This window comes from Jaculus jaculus, chromosome 1 (assembly GCF_020740685.1).
Source record: "Jaculus jaculus isolate mJacJac1 chromosome 1, mJacJac1.mat.Y.cur, whole genome shotgun sequence".
In the NCBI taxonomy this organism is placed as follows: Eukaryota; Metazoa; Chordata; class Mammalia; order Rodentia; family Dipodidae; genus Jaculus; species Jaculus jaculus.
In genome coordinates, this window is record NC_059102.1 from 65,973,930 (window position 1) to 65,999,499 (window position 25,570).

Genomic DNA, 25,570 nt, shown 5'->3' on the forward strand with positions numbered 1-25,570 from the left:
GCTATGATGTCATTAGTTGGGTTGAACACATTTTCTACTTAGGACACTGTAGATACAAAATGGACTTAATATTACTCTGACTTCCTTCTTCCCAACACCTCTGTCTGTTTCCTCATTTGTTTATTGGGATATTCATCTTTACCTGAGGGTTGCTGTGCACATTGAATGGAATACTACACAGCATTTAGTCCTGTTGTTATTAGCATATGGTAAATACATAAACTATTGGGCAGCAGCTTGATAGTGGTTACAGATTACTCGTCATTGGAAGACTGACAGCTGAAGGCCAGTGCCCTCTGAACTAGCCCTTGATTCTAAATTTTAAATTTCAGTTGATTTTATTTTATTTAAATTTACATAGCCAAATTGTCTAGTGGCTATCATATATGATGAATCATTAATACTGAATGACTGATATAGGATTTAAGTGCTACACGTCAGATGTTTATTTGTTAATACATCAGATGACCAAAAAAAAAAAAAATCTAAAACCCTCACATAAAGCCCTTGGTACCTAAAATAGCAAAGCTTTCTAAAAACTTCTGGTAGTCTCAAATATTCTTAAATTGAAATTCAGCCCTTGGGCCAGGAATCTGAAGTATGTTTATTTCCCAGTCCTTCTGTGGTGGATGTTCAATAAATATGTGGTGAGGCATGTGCATTCCTGGCCTGGTATCTGATGCAATGATTCCTAGCAATCTACTTCCCACAGTTCTCCTTCTGGAATTTCTTGCATGAGAAGGACTTGAAAAATCTAACCAGCTAAAGATAACCCGTCATACTATGGTTTTGTTACTTCTCAAGGTAAACTGAAGGAGTGGTCTCTGGTCCTCTACGGCACCTCTGTACAGCCCTACTCCCCTACCAACGAGTTTCCAAAGGTGGAACGCTTCCGCTATACCCGGGTTGAGGACCCCACAGATGACTACGGCTCAGAAGACTACTCAGGTGAGCTAGTTGTCAACAGACAGGCTAACATATTCCTGATGTGTGGAGTAATGTGATATAGTATAATGTAATATGATAGAAAGATGTGATAAAATACTTAACATACTATTCATATTCTGATATATTTTCCTCCATCCTCCATATATTTGTGTGTAAAATGGTTTATTGATAAATGAATATATTCACTGTGTTGTCTGTCAATCTAGTGACCCATAATATGATTGGACTATGATGTATATAATCCATGATTCAAGACACATACTTTGTTTAGGGTTGAAGACCATGTTGAACATGTTTGGATGAACATCATTAACAGTCATTGTACATGCTTTCAGTTACTTCTTTAGAATAAAGACTTGTTCTGAGTTTAACTGCAGCAGAAAAAAAAAAAAAGGCTGGTGGGGGGGGATAGTAAGTTTCAGGATTTGGAAACATTAGGTCACTTTGTTATGCAGACACGCCCTCCACTCTACACAGTGGCCTGTGCTTTCATTCTTGCCAGCACTGACTGAAAGGGGAAGCCTAGAAGAAGAAAAAGAAGAAGCAACATCCCCAAGTGTCTATAGCTTTGCTTGCTGGTAAATCTAAACATTTCTGGGAACTAGATGATTCTCCCATCCACAGAGGCAGCAGTGGTCTTCTCTGCCTCTAAGCATCTGTATGTTAATGTCTTTCCACTGTCTCACAGTACCGAAAAACACACCAGTCATCACTTGCCTCCCAAGTGTAATTTTTTGTTTGTTTGTTTTGTGTTGTTTGGCAGAAAATGCAATTAGAAAATGTGGTTTAGGGTTTCAGATATAATGTCTTTATCTCTATTTTTAACTTATTTATTGAGAATTTCCTTACAAAAACATACTTTCATTTGATCCTAATTCCCTCCCTTCACCACCTTCATTCCAATGGACTCCTTGTTCTTTCCAACTAGGCTTTCTGTTTGGTGTATTTTGGTGATGGGTCCTTCATCACCCATGTCAATGTTGTTGACCTCAATATTGTGCAGATCTTGAGGAGGTCACAACAGTCAACAGCTGCCATGAGATCTTAATGTAAGTCATTTCATGTCCAGAGGTCAGTGTCCCTAACTATGCCTCCCCACTAATTTTGACATTTTCTTTTTCTTTTTTTTTTTGCTCCCTCTTCCTCAACATTCCCTGAGCCTTGGAGGACATGGCAGAGGTGTTCCAGTTACCACTGAGCAGTCACTTATACTCAGCCCTTTAGCAAGTTTGGATCCCCCAGTATTCACTGCTTTATGAGGACAAAAAGAGCTGCTCTGGCTCTCTGGCTAACAGTGAGAGCAGTGTTAATCTATGGGCATGAACATAATGTACATTTTTAGGGGACAGTTTGATGACCACACATATCCTTGTGTCTATGAACTTCTCCGCCATATCCTGTGCGTTTGGCCAGGCTTACAGTATCAGGCATGGATTCCTTGCTGTGGAATTGGATCTCAGACCCTATCAAGAGAGGAGTTACTTATCCCATAATAGTCATACCACTATTGCACTAGTAAGCATAACTTGCCAGGCTGGTCTGTTGTGCAGCACAGCGGGTGGATCCACCATTGGGTAGGAGATTTTTCTTCTCCAGCAGCCTGCAGAGCACTTGCCAGCACTGTGACAGGTAGCCAGCATTAATAAGACATCCATATAAGTTCCAGTTTGACCTTTCAGTGTCCTGCAAACACGTATCTTCAATAATATGGTCTTCTTGTCCAGTCCCGGTAGGCAACCAAGAGCCTTGGCAATCACCTGTAGAATGTTGGGGCCCATAGTAACTCCCTAACAACTAACTGGGTGGTGTCCCACCCTTGTACTGGGGATTTCCTGCAACAACAAACAGCTTCAGAAAGCAATGTTGCCTATGTGCATAGGAAGATTTTTCCCAAATTCTCTCTGCCTTCTACTGGTAATCCTAATTATATTTTGTAATTTTTATTTTATTTATTTGTGTGCATGCATACAGATGTATGTACGTACTTGCCACTGCAAATGAACACCATACATTTTTACCACTTTTTGCATATGGCTTACATGGATAGTTTGGTTATTGAACATGGACTTGCAGGCTTTGCAAGCAAACACATTTAACCTCTGAGCCATCTTCCCAGCCCCTTAATTATATTTTTTTAGTTAGCTAACAAACGAGTTACTCTATGGCACTTTTCAAAATGTATTTAGTTTTGGTTAGCCCTTCCCCAACCCTCTCTTCTCCTCCATTCCTCCCTTGTCTTGAAGACCTGATTTCTGTCTCCAACTTGTCTATTCTATTGCTGAAGCTTTCCATTAAGCTTTTGGTGTGACTTTCTATATTTTTTACTTCCAGCTTCGTTTCAGTTTGTATTTTTTCATGATTTCTATCTCCCTTTCTTATTGAAAACTTCAATATATGAACGTGCAGTACTTTGATCATGTTCCCATCCCTTTATTCTCTTTTGTCCCCTCTCCCCCACCCCCACCCCCTAAGGACCCTCCTCTTTCAAGATGGTCTTCCTCTGCTTTTGCTGTCTCCTTTTTGTTCTCCTCCATGTCAAAATGTTGATGGGCTCCGTACCATGTTGATCTTATTAGGATATCAGTAGCCACTGTGTTGTCACGAATGCATCAACTGGTTCGTGTTGGAAAGACAATACCCCAAAGTTTGCCTACATACCCCATGGCTCTTACATTCTTTTGTTCCACTCTTCCACAATGTTCTGAGTCTTGGAGTGCAAGCTGAACCCTCAGCGGCCTCTTATTTTCTACTGTAATGAGTTCTGAGTCTCCTCAGTATCTACCACCATCTCCATACAGATGATTCTCTAGCTAGCAGTGACAAAAAGCACTCATTCTTTCCACAACTACTTCTGCAATGTCCCCTGTGCCCTGGTTGGTGTGATAGAGATGACTTGTCCAGTGCTAAGCCCTGGGCTTTTTTGTCTTGTCATTGTGATGAATCTTCAGTGTCTCCAGTATTTGATGCCATCTGTGTCTGGGGCCCAGGGCCTTTGTGGAGATGAGCCAACTACAATGCTTCTGACTCAACAACCAATTTCTATCCCATTATTGAGTTCCATTTTCACCTACTGTTTCTACTTCATTTCATCTGGCTGCTTGAAATTCATTTAGGTATTTATTTGTATCCTCTTTGAATTTATTTAGGATTTCATTTATATGCTTATCTAAGTCTTCTTTGAGTTCTTTGTACATATTTGTAATTATTCTTTTGAGCTCCTTGGAGTTTAGTATAGGATTGCGAATTCTGGGAGGGACATACCGACGTGGTTTTTTAGGTTGTCCGTCTTATGTTGAAGCTTACACACCTGAAGGTAGTGTCCTAGTTGGATCTTTTCAGTATACCTGTGGTAAGTGAGTACATGGAATGGTATTTGATGATTCTCTGTGTTTGCTTGTCTTTTTTCCTGCTTTGTGGCACTTGGAGTTCAATCTTGGAGATACTGTTTATGGACGGGGTCAGAGAGGTGTCCTCAGTTCAGTTGCAGCTGTGCCTGAACTCCACTTGGATCACAAAATAGCAGATCGCTGAGAGGAAGAATCCAAGTTCTGAAACTCATCTGAGAGTCTCGGCGCCAATGGCAGATTGTTGGTGCCTGCACTGTAAGGGAATGAGGATCACCAAGCGCAATCTGAGTGATGGAACTCATGTGAAAAGCTCCATCTCTTTTTTTGGAAATGTTATTCTTTATATCAGCTAAATATTCACGCATTTCATTTTGGTAAACTCTTTGGGGTTTTCTGCTTGCTTGCTCGAAGTCTGTTTGATTGGTTGGTTGGTTGGTTTAGCTTTATTGATATTTGGCATTAGTCTTTAACTTAGTTTGTTTCTTCATATGTAGTTCAAACTGAAACTATCTCTAATTGTTTTCCAGCAAATTTACATTATTGGCTGAGTAAATTGGCCCTTTAATTAGCTATGATGCTTTCTTTACAACAATATCAATATCATGTGTTCTTATATGAGAGTCTCTACTAATCTACTATGTTATTAATCTTTTTCTTCTCGTACTCTTCCTCCTCCCCTCACCTCTTCTCTTCTTTTGTGCTGAGGTTCAAACCTACAGCCTTGCACATTATAAACATCTGCCCTGTCACTGCATTATGCCTTCAGCTCTCATAATGTGTTTTAGGTGGGCATGGTGGTGATGCCTTTAACCCTGGCACTTGGGAGACTGTAGTAGGAGGATCGCTTTGAGTTTGAAGTCAGCCTGAGACTACATAGTAAATTCCAGGTCAGCCTGGGCTAGAGTGAGACCCAACCTCAAAAAAAAAAAACAACTCATAATATGTTTTAGTATGTTAAACATCTGCTTCTCATTTACATAGAAATTATTGCCCTACTATTCTTTAGTTGAATGTTTAAATGATTTATTAAGTGCTACATTAAAAATCCCATTGGAATTTAATCAAATTTGTGTGCTGTCTTATGGGAAAATCTGTTTTTATAATAAAAAGTCTTTCCATGTTAAATGTAGACCAGGTCCCTGGAGTGTTTTAACTTTTCATGATTTTCCTCTCGTTACTATCCTATCTAGGTAATATCTCACTGCTCATAAAGGAAAATACTCCATCCATTCTCACTACTGCATACTAGCATTTAGAGCGTTTATTTGCTTGATTTATTTTTATCTTATATCTGACCATATTGCTAAATTTCTCATTAATTTATATATTTGAGAGTAGAATATCTGGATGGCATTTGCTATGACCTTGTCATCTGCAAATCATGTTTTTGTCTTCACTGTATTTATGATTCCTATCTTCTTGCATTGACTATCACTTCTAAGAACATTCTCTTCTAAAATATGGAAACATGTTTATAAATCAAAGTGTAACGTATTTTAAATTAGAAATATCTTGTTCCTGCAGTTTAGGAAGTCTTCTCCAGTAACTGAGATGAATGTACTTTATTAATTTGAACAAAATATCTTTAAGTATGCATGTAGGTCCCTTTATTTTAAACAGTTTCTACCCCAGGATCAATAGCATGCTTGAATAATTAAGACCAACTGGGCTAACTAGAGCTAGAGTACACTAGACTTGTTCTTATTTTGCTTTGAACATGTCATATTACTGTTTATATTGTAACTAAAAAACAATTTTATCTTTTCTGACAGGAGAAAGTATATACAAAAATCACAAATGGAGCATAATAGTACCATATTGTCTTTTGAATATGTAAATTTTGATGATCTTTGTAATTTAAATTTTGACAGTGTAAAAATTGTGAAGACAGTTATACGTCTTTGAGATTACACCTCTAAAATATACCCATTGTCACTTGTGAGAGAACAAAATAATTATTTTATTACTATCCTGAAATTTAAGATGCTAGAATATAACTGGGACAATTGAAGTGCAGAAAGGATACAACATATGATAGTGTGTGAATCTGGCATATAGAGCTCTTTGGATATATATTCAAAATATATTTTAAGGTTTTTATTTTTTTAATTGTACAGACTAGTGAAAATTTAGGGCCACACCTGACTCCTTTCCTCTTCAGTGTGATCTTCTTTTAGTTTCATTTAGAAACCAGGTCTGACGAAAGGCACAGAGGACATTATCATATCCTTGTACTATTTTCTCACATCCCGGAGCCAGTGGCTGAATTTGAACCTTTTCACAAGACGATCTTCACTCTCCTGGTATACAGTGGTAGGCAGCCTAACTGTCCCATTGTTCTATCTGTGAAATTTAATTTGGAAATTGATTTAAGGCTTTTATAAAATAGAAATAGTTCTATGAAATAAGGCTTTTATAAAATAGAAATAGTTCTATCAAATGACTTACAATTAATCAGGAATACATACATCCCAAACTCTCAACATCTTGAAATGATTTTGTCCATTCAGACCAAGAGAACATTTCAAATACATAACTCTTTTATTTTTAATTTTTAAGTTATTTATTTATTTATCTATTTGAGAGAGAGTCAGAGAGAGAGAATGGGAGTGCCAGGGCCTCCAGCCACTGCAAATGAACTCCAGACACATGTGCCACCTTGTGCATCTGCTTACGTGGGTCCTAGGGAATCAAACTTGGGTCCTTTGGCTTTGCAGGCAAACTCCTTAACCTCTAAGCCATCCTTCCAGCCCTCAAATACATAACTCTTTCTACCCATTTCTAACCATTTTTGTTTGTGCGATTCAGTAATTATACAATGTAGCTCCATAACTAAAAGAGACTTTGCAAAGCTCAACAGTAAGCCCTTTTCATTAAAGTAAGCAGGATTCAAAACACTCCCAACACCTTTAACCTACAAAGTACACATTTCATACTAGTTCAAAAATGTAATAATTGTCAGTGGTAAAGAGCTTAAGATTATGAAACCAAATGTCTCAGAATGTGGAGATCAAGGAAAAAGAAGTAAAAATGTATATTTGGGTTGGGAAGATGGTTCAGTGGTTAAAGGCATTTGTTTATAAATATATAAATAACCTATGCCACTAGAAAGTTTTTCATCAGTCACATAATGGCTCTCTCTTTCTGATATTTTCCCCTTATTCTCATTCCATGTAAAAAAAAATGCATATATAAACTGCAGTTGACTTTTTTTCCATTTGCTGTGGTAACATTGTTCAGTTGAATCTAAAATAATGTTATCTCTTCCAAGGAAATTCTTTGTGTTTTGAAGGCCAGCTTATGTCTACAATTTCTGTTCTTCATACTTAGGCAATTCAAGTCTTACTAAGTCAAGAGCTCAGCTCTAAGTTTGCAGCCCCATAGACTCCATCTTAAACAAATTTTCAATGAATGAGATGAACAAAAAGTCCTATTCTGTACCAAAGCCAAAATAAAATGGAATTTTTTTTTTCTGACTTTTATTCTAATTTCTTTTGCAAAGGCCCCTGTGATCCTGAATGCAGTGAGGTGGGCTGTGACGGGCCAGGACCAGACCACTGCAATGACTGTTTGCATTACTACTACAAGCTGAAAAACAACACCAGGTAAGCAAGTGATAGACAGACCACAAAAAATCCCCAGGTGTCCCAGACATTCCTGTCACCAACACAGAGTGTGCTCAGACAGGACCATCTTCCTGTGGTTTCCTAGGAAACCTCCTCACAGACAAGAGGCTGCTGCCCCGGCCTGCTGACTGCACACGCCACTCGCAGTGATGAGTTACAAACTGCAAAATTTCAGTTACTTTTTTTATGACTGTGACAAAATGCTTCATAAAAGCAACTTAAGGAAGAAATGGGTTTGTTTGTTTGCTTTGTGTATAGGTGTGCCACACCCACTGTAATAAATGCCAGATGCTTGTACCACTTTTGCATCTGGCTTTATGTAGGTGGCTCCGTTATTGAACCCAGACCAGCAAACTTTGCAGCAGGCATATTAAACCCCTAAGCCATCTTCCCAGCCTTAGGAGTGGTTTTGTTTTTGAACTCAGACTGCCTTTCATGGCAGAGAAAGCATGGGCATAGGAATATGAGACTTCTGGCCACAGTAGAGTCAAAGATGTGAATACTGTTACTGACAAACCCAGAGATATCACCCCTAAGTGATTCCAACTGGAATCCAGTTAACAATGAAGATTAACTGTCACAGATCCACTCCTTGTTAACTTAAAGCCCAAACATCACTTTTTCTAAGTTTTTATTTATTGTTATTTTTGCTTGTATGTATATATGTGTGCATGTGTCTGCATAGTGTGACTTGTGTGGTATATGCATGTGCATGTGACCTTGTGACACCCAATAAACTCGCCTGCTGGTAGGAATCACTTGCCTGCCATGGTCAGAGCAGAACATTGAATGTCCTGCTCCATCATTCCTCTGTGTGGTCTTGTTCTTGAGCCAAAATGTCTCTCTACTTGTGGGGTGCCATTGACTCTCCTGTTCCCTGTGGCTTTATGGACACATACAGTCAATTTCCACTGTGTGACATGGAATCTGGAGATCTGAACTCAGGCAATTGGGCTGCCTCAGGCCCTCATGCTTGCATACAGGAAGCACACTTAACTGATTTTAACCATAGCATTCCTCCCCTGTTTTTGAAAGGCTCATAACCATCTCATAATGCATATTTTATTCAGAAAATCTGTAAAATCCCCCAAACTCTTAACAATTCTGACATTGTTTAAATGCCCTCAGATTTTTCTGAGTCTCAGACTCGTTAATTGTAATGCCTTAAAAAATTTAAGTTACATTTTTTAAGTTACACACGCAATATATACAATAGCTTAGAGTCTATATTTCTATCCTCAAAGGTAGGAATGTAGGCATAACAAGGAAAAATAAGGCTAAAGCAAGACCCAAACCCAGCAGGACAGACACTAAATCTGGCACCTCCAAGTCCAACACCTTGGGTTCCTGGTGGCCTTGACTAGACTCCAGTAGTCTAGAGTAGTCAGCCCCTCCTCTTTGGTCACCTGCAGCACACATACCTCTCTCTCACTTAGTGCCTGCAGCATTCCTTCGTGGACATCCCACAGACCTAGTGTCTCCAACATCCCCGGGTCTCCACTGCAACAGAGGCTTCACCTTCATAGCCTCACACATCACCTCCCTAGGCCTCTAGCCTTGCCACACATCATCTGGCCTCAGTGGCTTTTGGGAACCTTGAATGCAAGCCTTAGTGACCCTGTAAACGTTGTATTTCACATGCCTGCAATGTCAGCACTATGTAGACAATGCTGGCAAGTTCTGCTGCTAACTCAAAATGTAGTCTGTTCCCCACTTGCAGTAGTGGCTGTAACCTCTTTGTGCTTTGGAGGCTGGACCTGAGAAAACAGCTCACTAGGCAGCTAGGTCTGTTTTTAGCAGGGAACCTCTTTAACCAGTTCAGTCTCTCCTTTCAAATGATTTGGCATTTTCATCAGTATTGCCTTCAGGACACCTTTACTGTTATCACCATACAGAGTACAAGGTTGCACTTTAATGGTACCAGGAAAGTCTTCTCTCTGGACTGTCCTTGTCTGAAGCTTTAAACTCACTTATACTACTTTCCTTGACAAGCTGCATATTTTTCATACTTTCTGTTCTCTCAGTGTACCTCCAAGAGCCATGAGCATCAGCCATGTCACAGCCTAGAAGTTATGTTGCCTTGAAATTTCCTCTGCAACAACTTCATCCTTTACTTTTGATATGTCAGCCTCACTCGCATTTTCAGTACACAAGAGTAATGCAGTCAGATTCTGCCAGAATTTAGCATAATGACTTCTTGTCCACTTCCCAGTGGAGTCCTTGCTCCCCTCAGAAACCTTATCAAGCAGGCCTCCACTGTCTACATTTTTCTTGTGATTCAAAGAAGAATGGAATATTAAGCTATGCTTAAAGCATTATGGTGCTTCACCAGTCTGTAGCTCCAGACAATTCCACATTCCTCCTGTAAACCAATTCCAAAGTCTTTAAAACCACCTGCTCACATGCTCATGTTTGTCACATCGCATATAGCAGCAACTCCATTTTTTTTTTTTTCTGAGGTAGGGTTTCACTCTAGTCCAGGCTGATCTGGAATTCATGATGTAGTCTCTGGATGGCCTTGAACTCATGGTGATCCTGCTACCTCTACCTCCTGATACTGGGATTAAAGGTGTGCACCGCCATGAGCAGCTAGCAACCCCATTCTTGGTACCAGTTTTCTAGATTAGTTGTTTCTCAGTAATAACACAAAATACATGACAAAAGCAACAAAAGGTTTATTTTGGCTTACAGTTTGAAAGGATACAGTTCATCATGCAGTTAAGATATACAGGCAAGATGTGATGACTAATCTCTTTGTCAACCTGACTGGAGTGAAAAACACCATGGGAACAAATCTGGCTATCTGTGAGGAATTTATTAGATTTAGGTTAATTGAGATGAGAGGACCCACTGTAATTGTTGGCAGAACTGTCCCATGGCCTGGGTTATTTGATGGCATCATAAGGAAAATGCTAGCTGAACATTCAGCATTTGTTGCTCACTCTGTCTGCCTTCCTCACCATAATTGACTTTCCCTTGAAACTGTGAGTCAAAAGTAAGACCTCTCCTTTCTTAAACTGCTTCCAGTTAGGTTTTGACTCATAGCAACAAGACAGTAACTGATGCAGGAGCATGAGGTAGCCAGTCACATTACATCAGTAGCCAGAAAGCAAAGCAAGCTGGTACTCAAGGACTTTTTGTTTCAGTTTTAGACCCCAATCCATGAGATGTGGCCATCTACATTCAGGATGTGCCTTCTGTTTTCAGTTAAAACTCTGGAAAATCCCCTCATAGACACTCCCAGAGTTGTGTCTCATAAGTGATCCCAATCCAGTCAAGTTGACAGTGCAGAGTAACCATCACAGAATTCATGACCTGTAATTGAAAATGATTGCTCTCACTGTTCAAGAGATGATGCAGTGAGACCCGCTGTGTGCACGGCATATTTCTACTCTAATCCTCTCTCTTCTTCTCAAGTAGCAAGTAAAAATTATGTATGTGTGGTGCTACATGAGGTCTTGAAATGTGCATGCATTGTACAGTGACTAAATCAAGCAAGTTAATGTATGTAATTTCTCATATACTTGTCATTTTTTGTGGAGAGAATATTTAAAGTTGAACTCTTAACAATTTTTAAATATATAATATTTTCTTAACTGAATTCCTGTGTCCTTTCTGTCCAGTTGGTATTGAGGCCCTGGCTTTGTTTTCCCTTCATTGAAATGTCAGTGTCTGGGCCAAGTTGATACTTTCCCATATTCCTTCACATACCCGGCATCCATGTATCAAAGGTACTGGTCTCTATGTCTCCTTGACTCTGGACCCAGTGCCAGAGTCCCCACAGAGCCAGGCCACAGACCAGTGCCTTCTATCTGTTGTACTTACCAATATGCATGCTAGGCAATTAGTGCTCAGCATATATTTACTGAACGAGTAAATAAAGCTATGGGCAAATAAGGAATTTTTTAAAAAGCAGTGTAGAGTGATGGCTTAGTGATTAAGGTACTTGCCTGTGAAGCCTAAGAACCCAGGTTTGATACCCCAGTACCCATGTAAGCCAGATGTGCAAGGTAGCACATGTATCTGGATTTCATTTGCAGAGGCTGTAGTCCCTGGAGCACCCATTCTCTATGTGTATGTCTCTCTCTATTTACCTCTTTCTCTCGAATAAATAAATGAAGCAGCATTTTTTAGTAAAATCAGTTTCTGGTAAGCAACATAAATTTAAATGTATTTATATTAATTTAGACAAAAACATGTAATCTCAGCCACCACTCACATGTACCACCTATATGACAACACACAAAAAGGAAAGAAACCCCTAATTAGCATGATCTTTTTCCATAAAGTCATGATTCGCACAAGTCTCCCTCACATTCATCACCACAAGCTTGCTATTGAGACTCACGTAATTCTTTTAGAGAGCTAGACCTTATTAGGAGGTGGACCAAGAACAGCCTTGCTTGATGCATGTAGTGCTGCCCAACCGCTTTGCTCTTGTAGCAATGCACACAGCAAGATGCTCGATCCAACAGCATTTGGCCTTTAAGGTTTGGGCTTGTCATCCTGGTGGGACAGTGATCTTGGGAGACAGCTGATTGTCAGATTTTCTAAGAGAAGGCTGAGGGCTGGGCTGCTGATGAGTGATCTTTCTTTCCATCCTACAATGCAGGATCTGTGTCTCCAGCTGCCCTGCTGGCCACTACCATGCTGACAAGAAGCGATGCCGTAAGTGCGCGCCCAACTGCGAGTCCTGCTTCGGCAGCCACACTGACCAGTGCCTGTCCTGTAAATACGGGTACTTCCTGAATGAAGAGGCCAGCACCTGTGTTAACCACTGCCCGGATGGGTCATACCAGGACACCAGTGAGTTGCTTTCAAATATGTAGGTTTTCATTGGAGTCACCTTGGGAAGGAAATTCTTCCTGTGTGACATCTGAGCTTTCTTTCATATAAAACTGGATCTAGCCAACTTATTTTAAGAGACACTTTTAGAAGCGCTATGTAAAAAGGCCTATAACTAGCTATTTAACGGGACTTGCAAGACATCCCCTCCCCTAGTCAGTGATTGGCTGAAGGAGTACTCAAAATACTCAATACAGTCATGTTCTATGATCACAGTTAGGAATTATTAAGGCAGAAAGATATAGAAGGGGAAAAAAAAAAGAAGCAAAATCTGGGAAAGAAAGCAGAGATGTGTAGAGGAGAGCATATGCAAGATTCTGAGAGTGCCGTCTCAATAGAGTCACACAAGAGTGTTTAACTCTCCAGCACATTAGTGATAATATGTGAAATGTTATCCACCAGGGGGCATTAGTAGAGACTGAAGGCCCTGGTTCATTTTTGGCAGCTGCTCAGGTAGATGCTGTCTGCCTGGCACATACCAAAATCTCATACTCTTGAAGGAAAGTAGGTTGTCACTGTGAACTATGCCATATGTACAGTTTTCACAGTGTCCAGTTTTCACACTCACCAGAGTGATGAGAACCCTCTCTAACTGAGTTCCCAAATACCAGCTATGTGCCAACCTGATTAGCAGGCTTGGATTACAAAAGATGGCAGCCAGGTCTGCTCACTTCCCAACATGCACTGAATCACTGAATGGTTTCAAAAGCATGACTTTTGCATAAATGTAAAATGAATAGGTGTCTGAAACATTTTACCCATATATGATGGAACATATAGGTAGACAGAAGGGTTCCAAGATAATCAGGGACTATAGTCCCTCAGGAAGGACAAAAAGAAATCCTTTGTTGAATTAGATATAAACTAGATAATTTTCTACTTGGAAATATCTCTTGGTTTTGAGAGGGTCTGAAGAGGGGGGTGTTATTTCTAGTTGTGATTCTCAAAGGGCTGTGGACAGCTTTTGCTTTATTCCTAAGTCTAGATAATTTATCATGATAACAATACCATACTGTGAAATGTATTGACACTGAGATGCCATTCTGCTACCCAAGCTGAAAAATGGAAAACTCAAGTCTAAACAAACAAGAAGCTCAGACAAAGCCAGGCAGTCTTCCATGTAAATTGGTTTCTCATTTTGCCCTTTGGAGTAATGCCTGGGGATGGTCCTCTGGCTCTTACTTGCACCATGATTCCCAGTGGTTGGAAAAGAAAAATCAGGAACTAAGAAGGGGCCAAAGTGATCCATGAAATGTGCAGTCTTCATTCAGGTGCTTTGCTCATGCTGCATGTGCTCCTCTACCGTGGGTGCCCCCCCACTGAGTGTCAGCTCACTCTCCACCAGTCTATTTCTTTTATTGAGCCTGGGTATAGACAGTTGAGGAAAGCTGTTCACTTACTTCACTGTCACATAATGTGGGCTGAAGTGCTCTATATCTCTCTCATATTGTCTTCTGACGTAGTTTGCTCCTTCAATGAGTGCAAAATATACATAACATGGTGATCCAGTACAACCATGACTACTAATTATTTTTTATATATTTTTATTTATTTACTTATTTATAAAGAGAGAGGAAGGGAAAGAGGGAGAGAATGAGCATATTAGGACCTCTAGTCACTGCAAACAAACTCCAGATGCATGCACCACTTTGTACATCTGGCTTTACGTCGGTACCGGGGAATCAAACTTGAGTCAGTAGGTTTTGCAGGCAAGTTCCTGAATTGCTGAGCATCTCTCTAGCCTGTGACTAGTAATTATTACCGACAACCCACTTAGACTGCTTTATTGTTTATGTCATCCCATTAAATAATTTCATTAACTTGTCAAATAAGCTGAGAGATTTCACTGTCTTCTTCACTCACTAAGTGAAAGATGAGTGATGCTGAGCTTGCTTACTGGAGTTGCTCAAAGAAAAATGCAAATCTAGGACCACAGACTTCAGATCCCAGCCATGGCCAGTCCTCTAATGACATAATAGTGAGGGCTACGACTCAACTACCATCACACTGCCAGACGCTGTACCCTTCTTGCTGAGAAGCTCAGAATCCAGTATGTCCTCACAGGAGTCCTTGAAGTAGTGTTTCATTGTGGACCTTAATGAAAACCAACATTTAGAGCAGATGAGAAAGGCAAGCCCTTAGTTCTGCATACATGTGTGAATATTATCTACTTGCATATCAGAACAATACTAAGTTTCTAGCAAAGTGTTATCCAAGATAAAAGTTCTTCCTTAATACATTAAATCACTCTTTTCATGATAGAACTATTGTGCATTTGCTGGGTTTGGTACTGAACAGGAAAACCATTACTCAGTATATTTGTTCAAATCAATACACTTCTAAAGAATTGAGAGGTCATCTGAGGTATAATAATATTTATATCAATTCCAGGGGTGCTATAAAATCCAAGACACTATTTTAGACAATGCAAGAAACAAGCAACCTTTACCTTACAATCTCCAGTGTTGTCTTCCTTTCCTCACACAGCTCATCAGATGGTCCTCACAGCTGCAGGCCTGGAGGTTTACCTGCCCGTAACAGCATTGCCTTTTAATCCATAACTTTATGCGTGGTATTTTCAGTTTAGAAGTCAGGAATCTCTGCTTGGGAAAGAGAATAGAAAGAGAAAGAAAAAGAGAGAGAGAGAGAGAGAGAGAGAGAGCGAAAGAAAGAAAGAAAGAAAGAAAGAAAGAAAGAAAGAAAGAAAGAAAGAAAGAAAGAAAGAAAGAAAGAGAAAGGAAAGGAAAGGGAGGGAGGAAGGAAGGGAGAGAAAGGGGAAAAAAGAAAGAGGGAAGGAGGGAGGGAGGGGGGAGAAGGAAAGAAAAAACTAAATCATAAACCACTTAACTAAGAACTCAGTGGCGTGTAGTTCTCTTCTCCTCAAGGTGACAGTAAATTACAGTTTTGTCGATATTCAGTTTGCTGAGCAATAATAACACATAATGACTTGGGAGTTTTTCCACAGTTTTCCAGTCCAGACTATGGGCACTATAGCACACACCAGTAGACATTAGAACATCTTCACATGCTTTTGACTGATGGATTTATTATTTTGTTTCTTTTTTAACAGAGAAAAATCTTTGCCAGAAATGCAGCGAAAACTGCAAAACATGTACTGAATTCCATAATTGCACAGAATGCAGGGATGGGTTAAGGTAAGACAGCAGGGAAAATCATCAAGTGATATCTCCCAAGGAACATCTCTACATAACCAATAAGAATAAACAAGTAAATAAATCACTCTTTCGCCATCTACACTTGATTTGGCCCACACAACACATTTAACTGCTATTTGCATTATCTTCTACCACTAGATGTGAACAATTGGATGTCATCTTGGCTAAGGAAAGGTTTCTATCTAAATAAGTTATCTGTGTAAAATTCACTAAGAATGACCAGTTGTGACACATCCTTCATACTTTGTGACCTGCGTTGTGCTAGTCTAGAATTATAGTGAATTCTCTTTAATCTGCCTGATTAATTCCGTGGATGGTGGAAAGTTATTCCCTTATCTTTATTATTTCTCCACACTTATCAACTCATTTGCTTATCTTAAATACCACAAGTTTGGTTCCATTATGTTATCAATGATATACACACAGATTTAACACTAGGAGATATTTTCCACAAATGGTTGAATTACTCATTGCCAAAGATAATATTCAGTAGACTTGATAAGAGGACAATATGCAGTGCAATGGAACTTGAAGTCCTCTGACCTCAGAAGAGCTCAGTTCCTTCTACAGTGAGTGATGGGCTGGAGTTGGGTTCTCCTGCCATTCCTTTTAAGCAGTGATGGCACCTGTAGTGCCACCTTTCATTAGTGGTAAAATTGGCAAATCCAGGCAGTTTCCAGGCAGATATTCCTTCATGCTACTCAATATTACAGTCTTTATTTACATTTATTATCTATACCGTTGCTTCTTTTCCCCACAAATGCATTTGGTGTTAGTTTGCTTAGCACTTTACATCTTTACACTTTAATCTTGATAAATATTAGTTTGTTCCTAGTTTTCTTGGAGGAACAGCAGAACAAAACAGTAGAAAATAGAAAAGAAAAAAAACATAAGTTATGATAAAAATTATAGCTCATAAAAACTAGAAGGAAAGAAAAGCTTACATTATTCAGTAACTCATTCCATAGTGTTTCATGGGTACTAGGTAGAAAAACAGAAAATGAAAGGAACTATTTCGTGTGGTCAAAACACCTCCTGGAAATACTAAGCAGTAGTATAGCTAAGAACATCAAGATGTTTGAGGAAGCTGCATTTGGCCAGAGTCCTCACTAGAGTGTCCTAAGTGAATAAACCAACAAACAGAAGTAAACGTGTAATAGAATATTGACAGGTTATATAATTGTTCTGTCGGATACTTTTCAAGACTCTGGTTTGTAAGATGTTGAGTAAATGGAAAGTATTTCTTTCACTGTAACAATTTCAGGAAAGGGTCTCTGAGCTCAGCAGCACTTACACATGCCATAGAAGCCATGGTGAGCAAGAAGAGTGGGGGAAAAGGAGGGTCTCGAGCCATTTCCCTTGCCTGGAAGCTTCAGCGAAGCCACTGCTCTCTGGGGGGGGGGGGGGTGTTACATGTGAAGTTAATGAGTCACTGCACATCTGCCATGCTTGACAACAGTCTGTTAAGGGCTTGTTCCTGTTTGTCCCAGCCTGCAGGGTTCCCGCTGTTCCATCACCTGTGAGGACGGGCGGTTCTTCAATGGCCAGGACTGCCAGCCCTGCCACCGCTTCTGCGCCACCTGTGCTGGTACCTCCACCCACTTCTTCCTTTCACTTTCTTCTTTGTAATTTTGGTTTTGTTTGGATTGAGCCATCTTTCATGTAGCTACTCAAGAGTGTTTAAAGAACGTGTAAAGGAATGATTTTCTTGAGAATTGTGTGTGTCAATCATTCATTCTTTTCCTCACTTAAACAGTCTAGTGCCGTCTTCTCTTTCTAGAGAGAACAGATGTTCTTGGCAAATAGGTTCCATTTAAAATAGGAATTCCCTTTCCTCCACTGAGAGAAAGTATGTAAAAATATAAAGTACACACAGTTAAATTGTGAATTCTTAGGAAGGTAATGGATGAACACCATTTTCACAGACTAAGATGCCCATGCTGCACCTATCCTGAGACTTAGTTTCTGTTTCTTGCATGTCTCCTGCACTGAAGGGGCCGGAGCTGATGGGTGCATTAACTGCACAGAGGGTTTTTTCATGGAGGAGGGGAGATGCGTGCAGAGCTGCAGCCTCGGTTATTACTTAGAGCACTCTTCAGAAAATGGATACAGATCCTGCAAAAAGTAAGTGCAGGGGCCTGAAAGATGGTTCAGGGGTTTAGGCACTTGCCTGCAAAGCCTAATGACCTGGTTCTGATTCTCCTGTACCTACGTAAACCAGATGCACTGTGGTGCATGCATCTGGAGTTTTCTTCCACCGGCAAGAAACCCTGGCACACCCATACTCATTCTCATTCTCATTCTCTCTCTCTCTCTCTCTCTCTCTCTCTCTCTCTCTCTCTCGCACACACACACACACACACACACACACAAATAAAATAGAAAAAAGTAAATACAGCTGCCGCCCACCCTGCCTGCCACCCATCCTAGCACTTAGCACCTCAGTTCCTTGTAGAACCACTTTCATAAATAATTTTAAAAACTATGAATCACTCAGTCACTTATATTTGGACACTGGTCTACAGAATTACTGCAAGCTATATGATATTTTTGTTTGTTTCAGGAGTACCTTAAAGCCTTACAGTAATATTTCTGTTTCCAGTGCATACTGTTGTGTCTACTTGATAAGTTTTCTTTATTGTTATCAATCCTAGAAGGTATTATAAGAAAAGATTATTGTGTCAATGGAAAATTAATTCTAAGACACCAACCAGTTAATAGTAAATATTCCTTCCTCCATATATGACATATAAGAGGTTTAATAAATTCTATTTTGGTTCCTCTAGATGTGATACCAGTTGTTTGACGTGCAGTGGCCCAGGGTTTAAGAACTGTACAAGCTGCCCCAGTGGGTATCAGTTAGACTTAGGAGTGTGTCAGATGGGAACCATCTGCAAGGATGGTGAGTAAAACTGTTCATCTCGATCTCTGAACTTTCTACTTTAACATCTAACATGTTTCCAGTTTTTTTTTTAAAGGAAGAAATTAACAAGCATGTATCAGATAAGATATGCCCAATCAATGTCATGTTAACATGGATTCATTTTGAACTTCTAACTTTACTGAGTTGTGATGTTTTTGCTTTGTTTGATCATCTTGTTGTTGTTCATTTCTTTGACACAGAATCTCAATGCGTAACTCAGCCTGCCCTTGCATTCATCATCCTTCTGCCTTAGCTTTTTAGGATTGCAAGCATGCACCACCATACCCAGCTGTTTTGTTTTTCTTCCTTTTTATTGGTGACTTGCAAGAAGATATAAATTACCTATAGTCCCAATAACCAAGAAGGCGCCAGTCGTTTTAAGTAATAGACAGTATTTCTTAGAGCAGCTTTAGCCTCATTGGAAAAATTGAGCAAAAATTACAGATCGTCCCCACAAGCCATGCCCGCACACGTGCCTTTTCTTCCCCGCCCCAGAGTGGCACATTTGTTGCAGCTTATGAGCCTACATTGACACATTCGGAGGCGAAGCTGATGGCTGACATGAGGCGGAGCTCTTGGTGTGACGCAGCCTCATGAACAGGAGTACAATGGCGTGTCCATTTTCATGGTATCACACAAGACAGTTTTCCCGCCCTGGAAATCTTCTGTGTTCTGCCTGGTTACCACTGTTGTGTCCCTACCCCAACTCCTCGAGATCTATGACCTTCTCGTTTTACTATCTCCATAGGTTCTCCCTTTGCAAAATCAGGTTCATACACTAAACAGACTTTTCCAGTTAATACTTTATTTCTTTCCATTCATTTGTTATATATACTTTTCACTGTGTGTTTTAATGCCATATGCATAGAGTTTTATATCCCCTTTGTGCACTAAGGACTTTGCATACTTTTTAACTTTTTTTTCTTGTTTTGCATACATGTTCTATTAATGCCTGTGTTTTATACTTGTACAAAACTTAACTTTTAATAACATCATAAAATTTAACCACATAACTGCTACATAATTTTGCTACTCCCCTACTATTTGGATTTTATTATTTTCATATGCATGTACCAGTCAAATAGTATGGAAATTTTTGACAAACTCTGTCAGGCTATGAATTAATATTACAGTTTTCTAGAGAGGAAAGCCCAAGATGTGATACTAGAACTGGACAGTCAGCCTAGAACTGAAGACCCTTGTATTTCAGGTCAGCTTTCTTCCCTTTGCCCCAGTGCTTCTTAACCCAGATGAAAGAATAGCACACTTTCCCTAAGATTCAGAGTACACTGGCCAGAAGTGCAGCCTGAGCAGGTATTTTAGAGACATCAGCACTTCAAGTGTACATCCAGGATGAAGACCCACAGCACTGCCCCATTCCCCGGCCAGCATGGTAAAAGCCCTGTTCACTTGATCCTCTAGACTTATCTGCTCCCCCTGCAGACTCTGTAAATTTAAGTCATTCTAATTTCAACACTTAGTGAGCTGAGGGGCCCTAAACGTTATGCTAAAGATGCATGTCTTTATAGAACTATTTAATTATTCAGAACATCTTTGGGTTTGTTAAAGTAGAAAGAACACATTAGGAATAGTCGTAGTGGGGTTGGTCTTAGGGAAAGGCAGTGCTGAGACTGTATGGCAGAATGAGGACTTGAGTCAGGGCGCTTTTAGCTCAAATGACCTGCAGTCCAGACCTAGGGTAAGTAATGAACTTCCAGGCTCATTTCCCTCATCTACACAAAATAAAGAAAATTCTAGTGCCTACCTTGGGTGCTTATTCTACAGCTCCTCTTAGGAACCTCAAATAGGCATCATGGTCTCACTTCCTTGGAGCACTGTGGATGCCTGTGCCTTCATCATGTTTCTGGTACATGATTTGTCTGACATGGATGGGCAGGACCCTCTCAGGCTCTGTGATCTCGGCATTTCCTGCCAGAGATAATTTTCATTGTACCACTCTGGGGTGGGAGACCCATCAGTTTCCAGTTTCCAGTAGGTGTCTTCCTACTTATACTTAAAAACTCGGATCCTTTATATCTGAACGCAGCCCAAATTGTTTTAAGTGAGCTAGCAGAAGGTAACTGGTGGTCATAGAACATTGCACCTTGAACTTTTCACCTCTAGCCTTCAAGGTTTGTGAGGGCTTCTACTTTTGCTAAACCACAGACTAAGTTGTGCCAAATGGCAGTTTGGTAAGAGAGGAGTTTCAGGATTGTGAGCATAAGTGAAAACTGAGGAGCCATTATTTACCAGTGAAAGCTTGAAGTCCTGGAGGGCTCACTGAGCTTTCAACTCACAAGGCCACTACTTTTCAAAATGTGCTGTTTGTTCCCTTTCAACTGCCATATTTCTATGACTCTAAGACACACTATGTTTTCACATTTTAATATTTGTAATAAAATTCATCTGATAAATTCATCGTTTACTGCCGCTCTTGACCATGAGGTTGATGGTCATAAGCATCGCTGCCTGCACGTGAGACTTAGCCGCAGAGATGACCATTCACCTGCATGACACACGTGACTCTGGCTTCCGGTGCAACATTAAGCACCAATTCAAAACAATTTCAGAAAATTAAACAGTTGGTCAGTATACAAAGGAGGGAGGACTGCATAAACACAGAAACAAAACTAAACATAAGACATGCTTTTATTAACTAATTATAAAAGTAAAATCCAAATTGATAAGAGATTATGATGTCACTGTTTACTAAGCATTATTTCCTTTGTGGTACTTAAAAAAATGGTACATCTTAACTTCTGGGTCTTGGAGTCAATGAAATATGGCACAAATTACTATATATTTTCTTCTCTAGGCAGTTCAGAAGAGAAAAATTCCTTGCTTGTGATATTATTGGCTTCTAATTTATTCTTTTTTTCTGGTCTCTTTTTTCCTTTCACCAATGGATACCAATCACATGTACCACTGGACTGCAATGTCTCTCCTTGAAAAACAATGCTGTTGACTGAAATCGCTTTGGGTGAACCAAATTTCTTCCTTGTTGACTACTCCCGAATGATCTCTTCCAAACCCCCATCTGCCTCTCTGACCAATCAAAATCTTCCTCCATGTGTGTGCACCCTGCTGCTCTTGACCTCCACTCCCCCTGTCTCTTGCTGACTTCTGGAGAAGCAACGGAAGAGTCCTGGGCCGAAGGAGGCTTCTGTATGCTTGTGAAAAAGAACAATCTGTGTCAGCGGAAGGTTCTTCAACAACTTTGCTGCAAAACATGCACGTTCCAAGGCTGAGCAGCCATCTTAGATTTCTTTGTTGGTGTAGACTTATAGATTATTCCATATTATTAAAAAGAAAAAAAGCCAAAAAAATGCAAGCCACCTCTCTCTTTCTTGCTATCTTTTTTTTTTCTCTCTCTCTCTCAAGTTTGTGCAGGGAGATGGTGAACTGTTTTGTCAAAACTTATATGGAAAAAAATAAATCTACAACAAGCCTACCTTTTATAACTGGGTGTTTAGTGCTAAACAGCCAGAATTACAGAGACAGTATTGTATGACCAAAGTATTTGATGCCAAAATTTGACGTTAAAGTAATTATTTGATTTCCTGCCCTGGGTTTGAAGGTCTGTTTTATTCTTTTTGCACTCAAATGCCTAAAAATATTTTCCGAAACATCACAAGAACACACATAGATCACCATGAATGGAAAGCGCTCGCATATGCTTGAGCTCGCACCTGAGGGAGATGACAGGAAATTGGGTCGTGGGACTTTAAGAGCATCCTGCAGAGCTGTGCTCCTTACTTGTCATAGGACCTCACGGTGAGACACTGATCCTTCCCAAACCTAATTTTCTTCACTCCTTACGAGCTGTTTTCTGCACTTCATACATTTGATCAGTCTTTCCCACTGGCTTAATGAGGTAGACTTGCTGCTTCTGGCTTCTCAAACATTGTCAACTGCGTTATTTTACGCACAGCTGATCAAATGGATTGTTCTGTAGAATCAAATTGATGGTAGAAACGATACATAAGTATATAGAACACTGACCCAGCCCCCCCCCGCCCCCACAGAAACACAGAATGTTACTTTGTACACCCTGCACAAGCTCTTGGTGCTATCTAGCCATTATTCCCATAGCATTTTTTAAAGACCATCGGAAATTCCATTTGTCATGGTGGAAAGCATTTTGGATATGATGCAGAGAATTCCTAGCAGCAATCAAAACTTTCTAAGAGGTCTTGTATTTTTTAAGAAATGGAATTTATTTAAATAATATTTAAGCTCGTGCTCAGGTTGGCCGGGCAGTGTTTTTCAATGGTGCTTATTGCAAGTTTTTCATCTTGTCATTTAAAACAAAATAAAACTGGAAATTGAGTATGGGTGGCATGATTGTACCCTCCTAGTTCTACATTTTCTTGCTCTCCTGTCTTTGTAACCAGGCCATGCTCACACATGTATCCACAAAATGTTGCTGAGCTAGGGGTTGTTCGTTTGTTTCATTTTGTTTTAGAAATTTATTCACTGGTTTTCTCTGACTATATAAACATTTCATGGAATCTAGCATACCTAATTGTAAAGAAACTCTTTTGGATCTGTGATTTGAAAAGAGGAAGCCTGGTAGGTCTCTTCACAATTTTGCTGTTTAAGTGGGGGGGGGGGTAGACTGATATAATTTCTTCATTTCTCATATCAAAGCTTCATGTTGACCTCATTTGCTTTGGAAGTGACTGGATAGCTTACAGACTGAAAGCTTTGGAAAGCTTGCCTTGCAAGATGCCACTGAGAAGTGAAAGGATTTCAATACAGGTGATCCTGGGGCGTTGATGCTGTAGTCCTGATCCAAGCAGCACACTAGTAAACAGCCTGCCTTGAAAATATTCTTAGGCCTCAAAGTTTACTTCCAATGCACAGTGCATAATAAGCAAATCATCTATTGAACTTCATATCATTCCAATGGTTCTGAGTCACATGAGCCCATTAATAAATAGCTAAGGATCTGACAGATGTTGCTGAGCATTTTTACTCTTTATAACATTGTTATAAAGACATGAATAGCAATGTTAGTCCTGGCGTGGCATAGACTTTGTGCATTTAAAGTCATTAACTGGATAGATATAAAGTGCAAGTCTAAAGCAAGCTCAAGCAGATGGCAGAACAAGATTTGTCAGCAAAGGAATCCAGTTGATTAAACCCGCCTATAACACCTGAGGCACAAGGTCACTGTGATGAGATAAAAATGATGTCTGTGTCCTTGAACCATCATCAACATGACAGCCAATTCCTTGGGGTCCTCCAGCGTGCATTCTGGTTCCCACTAGCCAGGCATTTGCACATCATGGAAATCCTGGTTTAACGACTAGTGTGTGTGCCTCATCCATCTACATGACACTATTAAATAGAACATAATGCTTTCAAGGTGTAAGTTAATGTTATATATTATGTATAAATATATATATTCATAATGAGATATATGTAATAGATAGTACAAAGTTTGAAGGCGTGACAAATGCTCTAACCCTCTGGAGACAAAAGTCTTATCTTCGGTTCTCTTTTGTCTTTTGATCTTTAATTCACTAATGGAAAGTGACCTGACCTGTTGTTAAATCTAAACCCTCTTTACTGAAAAGTACTGTACATGTGTAAAGTGTTCAGTTGGGTGTTTTTTTTTGTAAAAATTAGTAGAACAGTTGTAATTGATACTGGCCAAAATCAATGTTATTCCATATTTTATTTTTTCTATTAAATTAACCTAAGTTCCTGTTTAATCGATCTGTTCATACCCATGTATTAACATCTCTGAAAAGGAAGTTGATGAGAAACTTCTCTGTTTCCATAGAGAAACAGAATGTGAAGGAATGGGTGGAGTCAAATGAAGTATCTAAAGTTAGGAAAAGAGTGAGCAGAAGGTGAGAACTGAAAAGGAGGGAGAAGCCGGGCATAGTGGCACACCTTTGATCCCAGCACTTAGAAGGCTGAGGTAGAAGGATCGCTATGAGTTTGAGGTCAGCCTGAGACTACAGAGTGAATTCCAGGTCAGCCTGGGCTAGAGTGAGAGACTCTACCTTGACACTCCCTGTGCCCCTCCCCTGCAAACAAAAGCTGGCATAGTTTTTATCACGTTGTACTGATGTTGGTAGCAATGGGGGGGTGGGCATCTGGGTCAGCTCTGTTCATGGTAGCACCATCAATTCTCCCAGTGTGTGTGTGTGTTCGGGTCAGGACAAGGAGGTGTCATGTGTATGAGCTGCAAAAAAGAAAGCTGGCTTTGTTCATTTAGTGGACATCTTGTATAAAATTGGCAGTGGCTTTAACCCTACATGCCTAAAAGAAGACTTTGCCAAACAGAAATCTCCAGAATCTACTGCGGGGGACTGGGCAATGTGCTAACAGCAGCAATGGACATACCTCTTGGTGTGCCGCTGGGGACGCAGCCGCTAGGCTCAGGGTCCTGCCCTTGGAGGGGAGAAATGAGGAGTCAGACAGAGTAGCAAGTTGAGTTCCATCCAGGCTCAGATTCAAAAAGATATAAACGTCTATGGAAAAATATGAATTTTTTGACCACCAACTGTGCTACCCCATGTGAGACTATATAACACATACACCCTAGTATACACCGAGCCTCCTCTGATTGATGCACAGCTTCCTTTTTACCCCCAAGAAAACCAAGGTGCATACACTGAAGACTGATTGGGATGACCATCCCATAATAGCAATAGTAAAACTTATCAGACCAGAGGAAGCCATGAATTG

At 40.0% G+C, this 25,570-nt stretch overlaps 1 protein-coding gene across 3 annotated transcripts in view; it reads left to right on the forward strand.

Moving 5' to 3' along the window:
- The window catches only part of Pcsk5 (proprotein convertase subtilisin/kexin type 5), a 496,681-nt gene that overhangs the window by 303,025 nt on the left and 168,086 nt on the right, over positions 1 to 25,570 (forward strand). For 2 of the 3 annotated variants that reach the window (XM_045145561.1, XM_045145571.1), the window contains exons 14-20: positions 805 to 948; positions 7,798 to 7,900; positions 12,534 to 12,727; positions 15,837 to 15,921; positions 17,433 to 17,530; positions 17,937 to 18,066; positions 18,729 to 18,844. In XM_045145561.1, the coding sequence (XP_045001496.1) occupies positions 805 to 948; positions 7,798 to 7,900; positions 12,534 to 12,727; positions 15,837 to 15,921; positions 17,433 to 17,530; positions 17,937 to 18,066; positions 18,729 to 18,844 (870 nt within the window). Of the gene's footprint in view, positions 1 to 804; positions 949 to 7,797; positions 7,901 to 12,533; positions 12,728 to 15,836; positions 15,922 to 17,432; positions 17,531 to 17,936; positions 18,067 to 18,728; positions 18,845 to 21,997; positions 23,821 to 25,570 lie in introns of those variants that run through there. The other variant, XM_045145581.1, reaches the window with a different exon arrangement.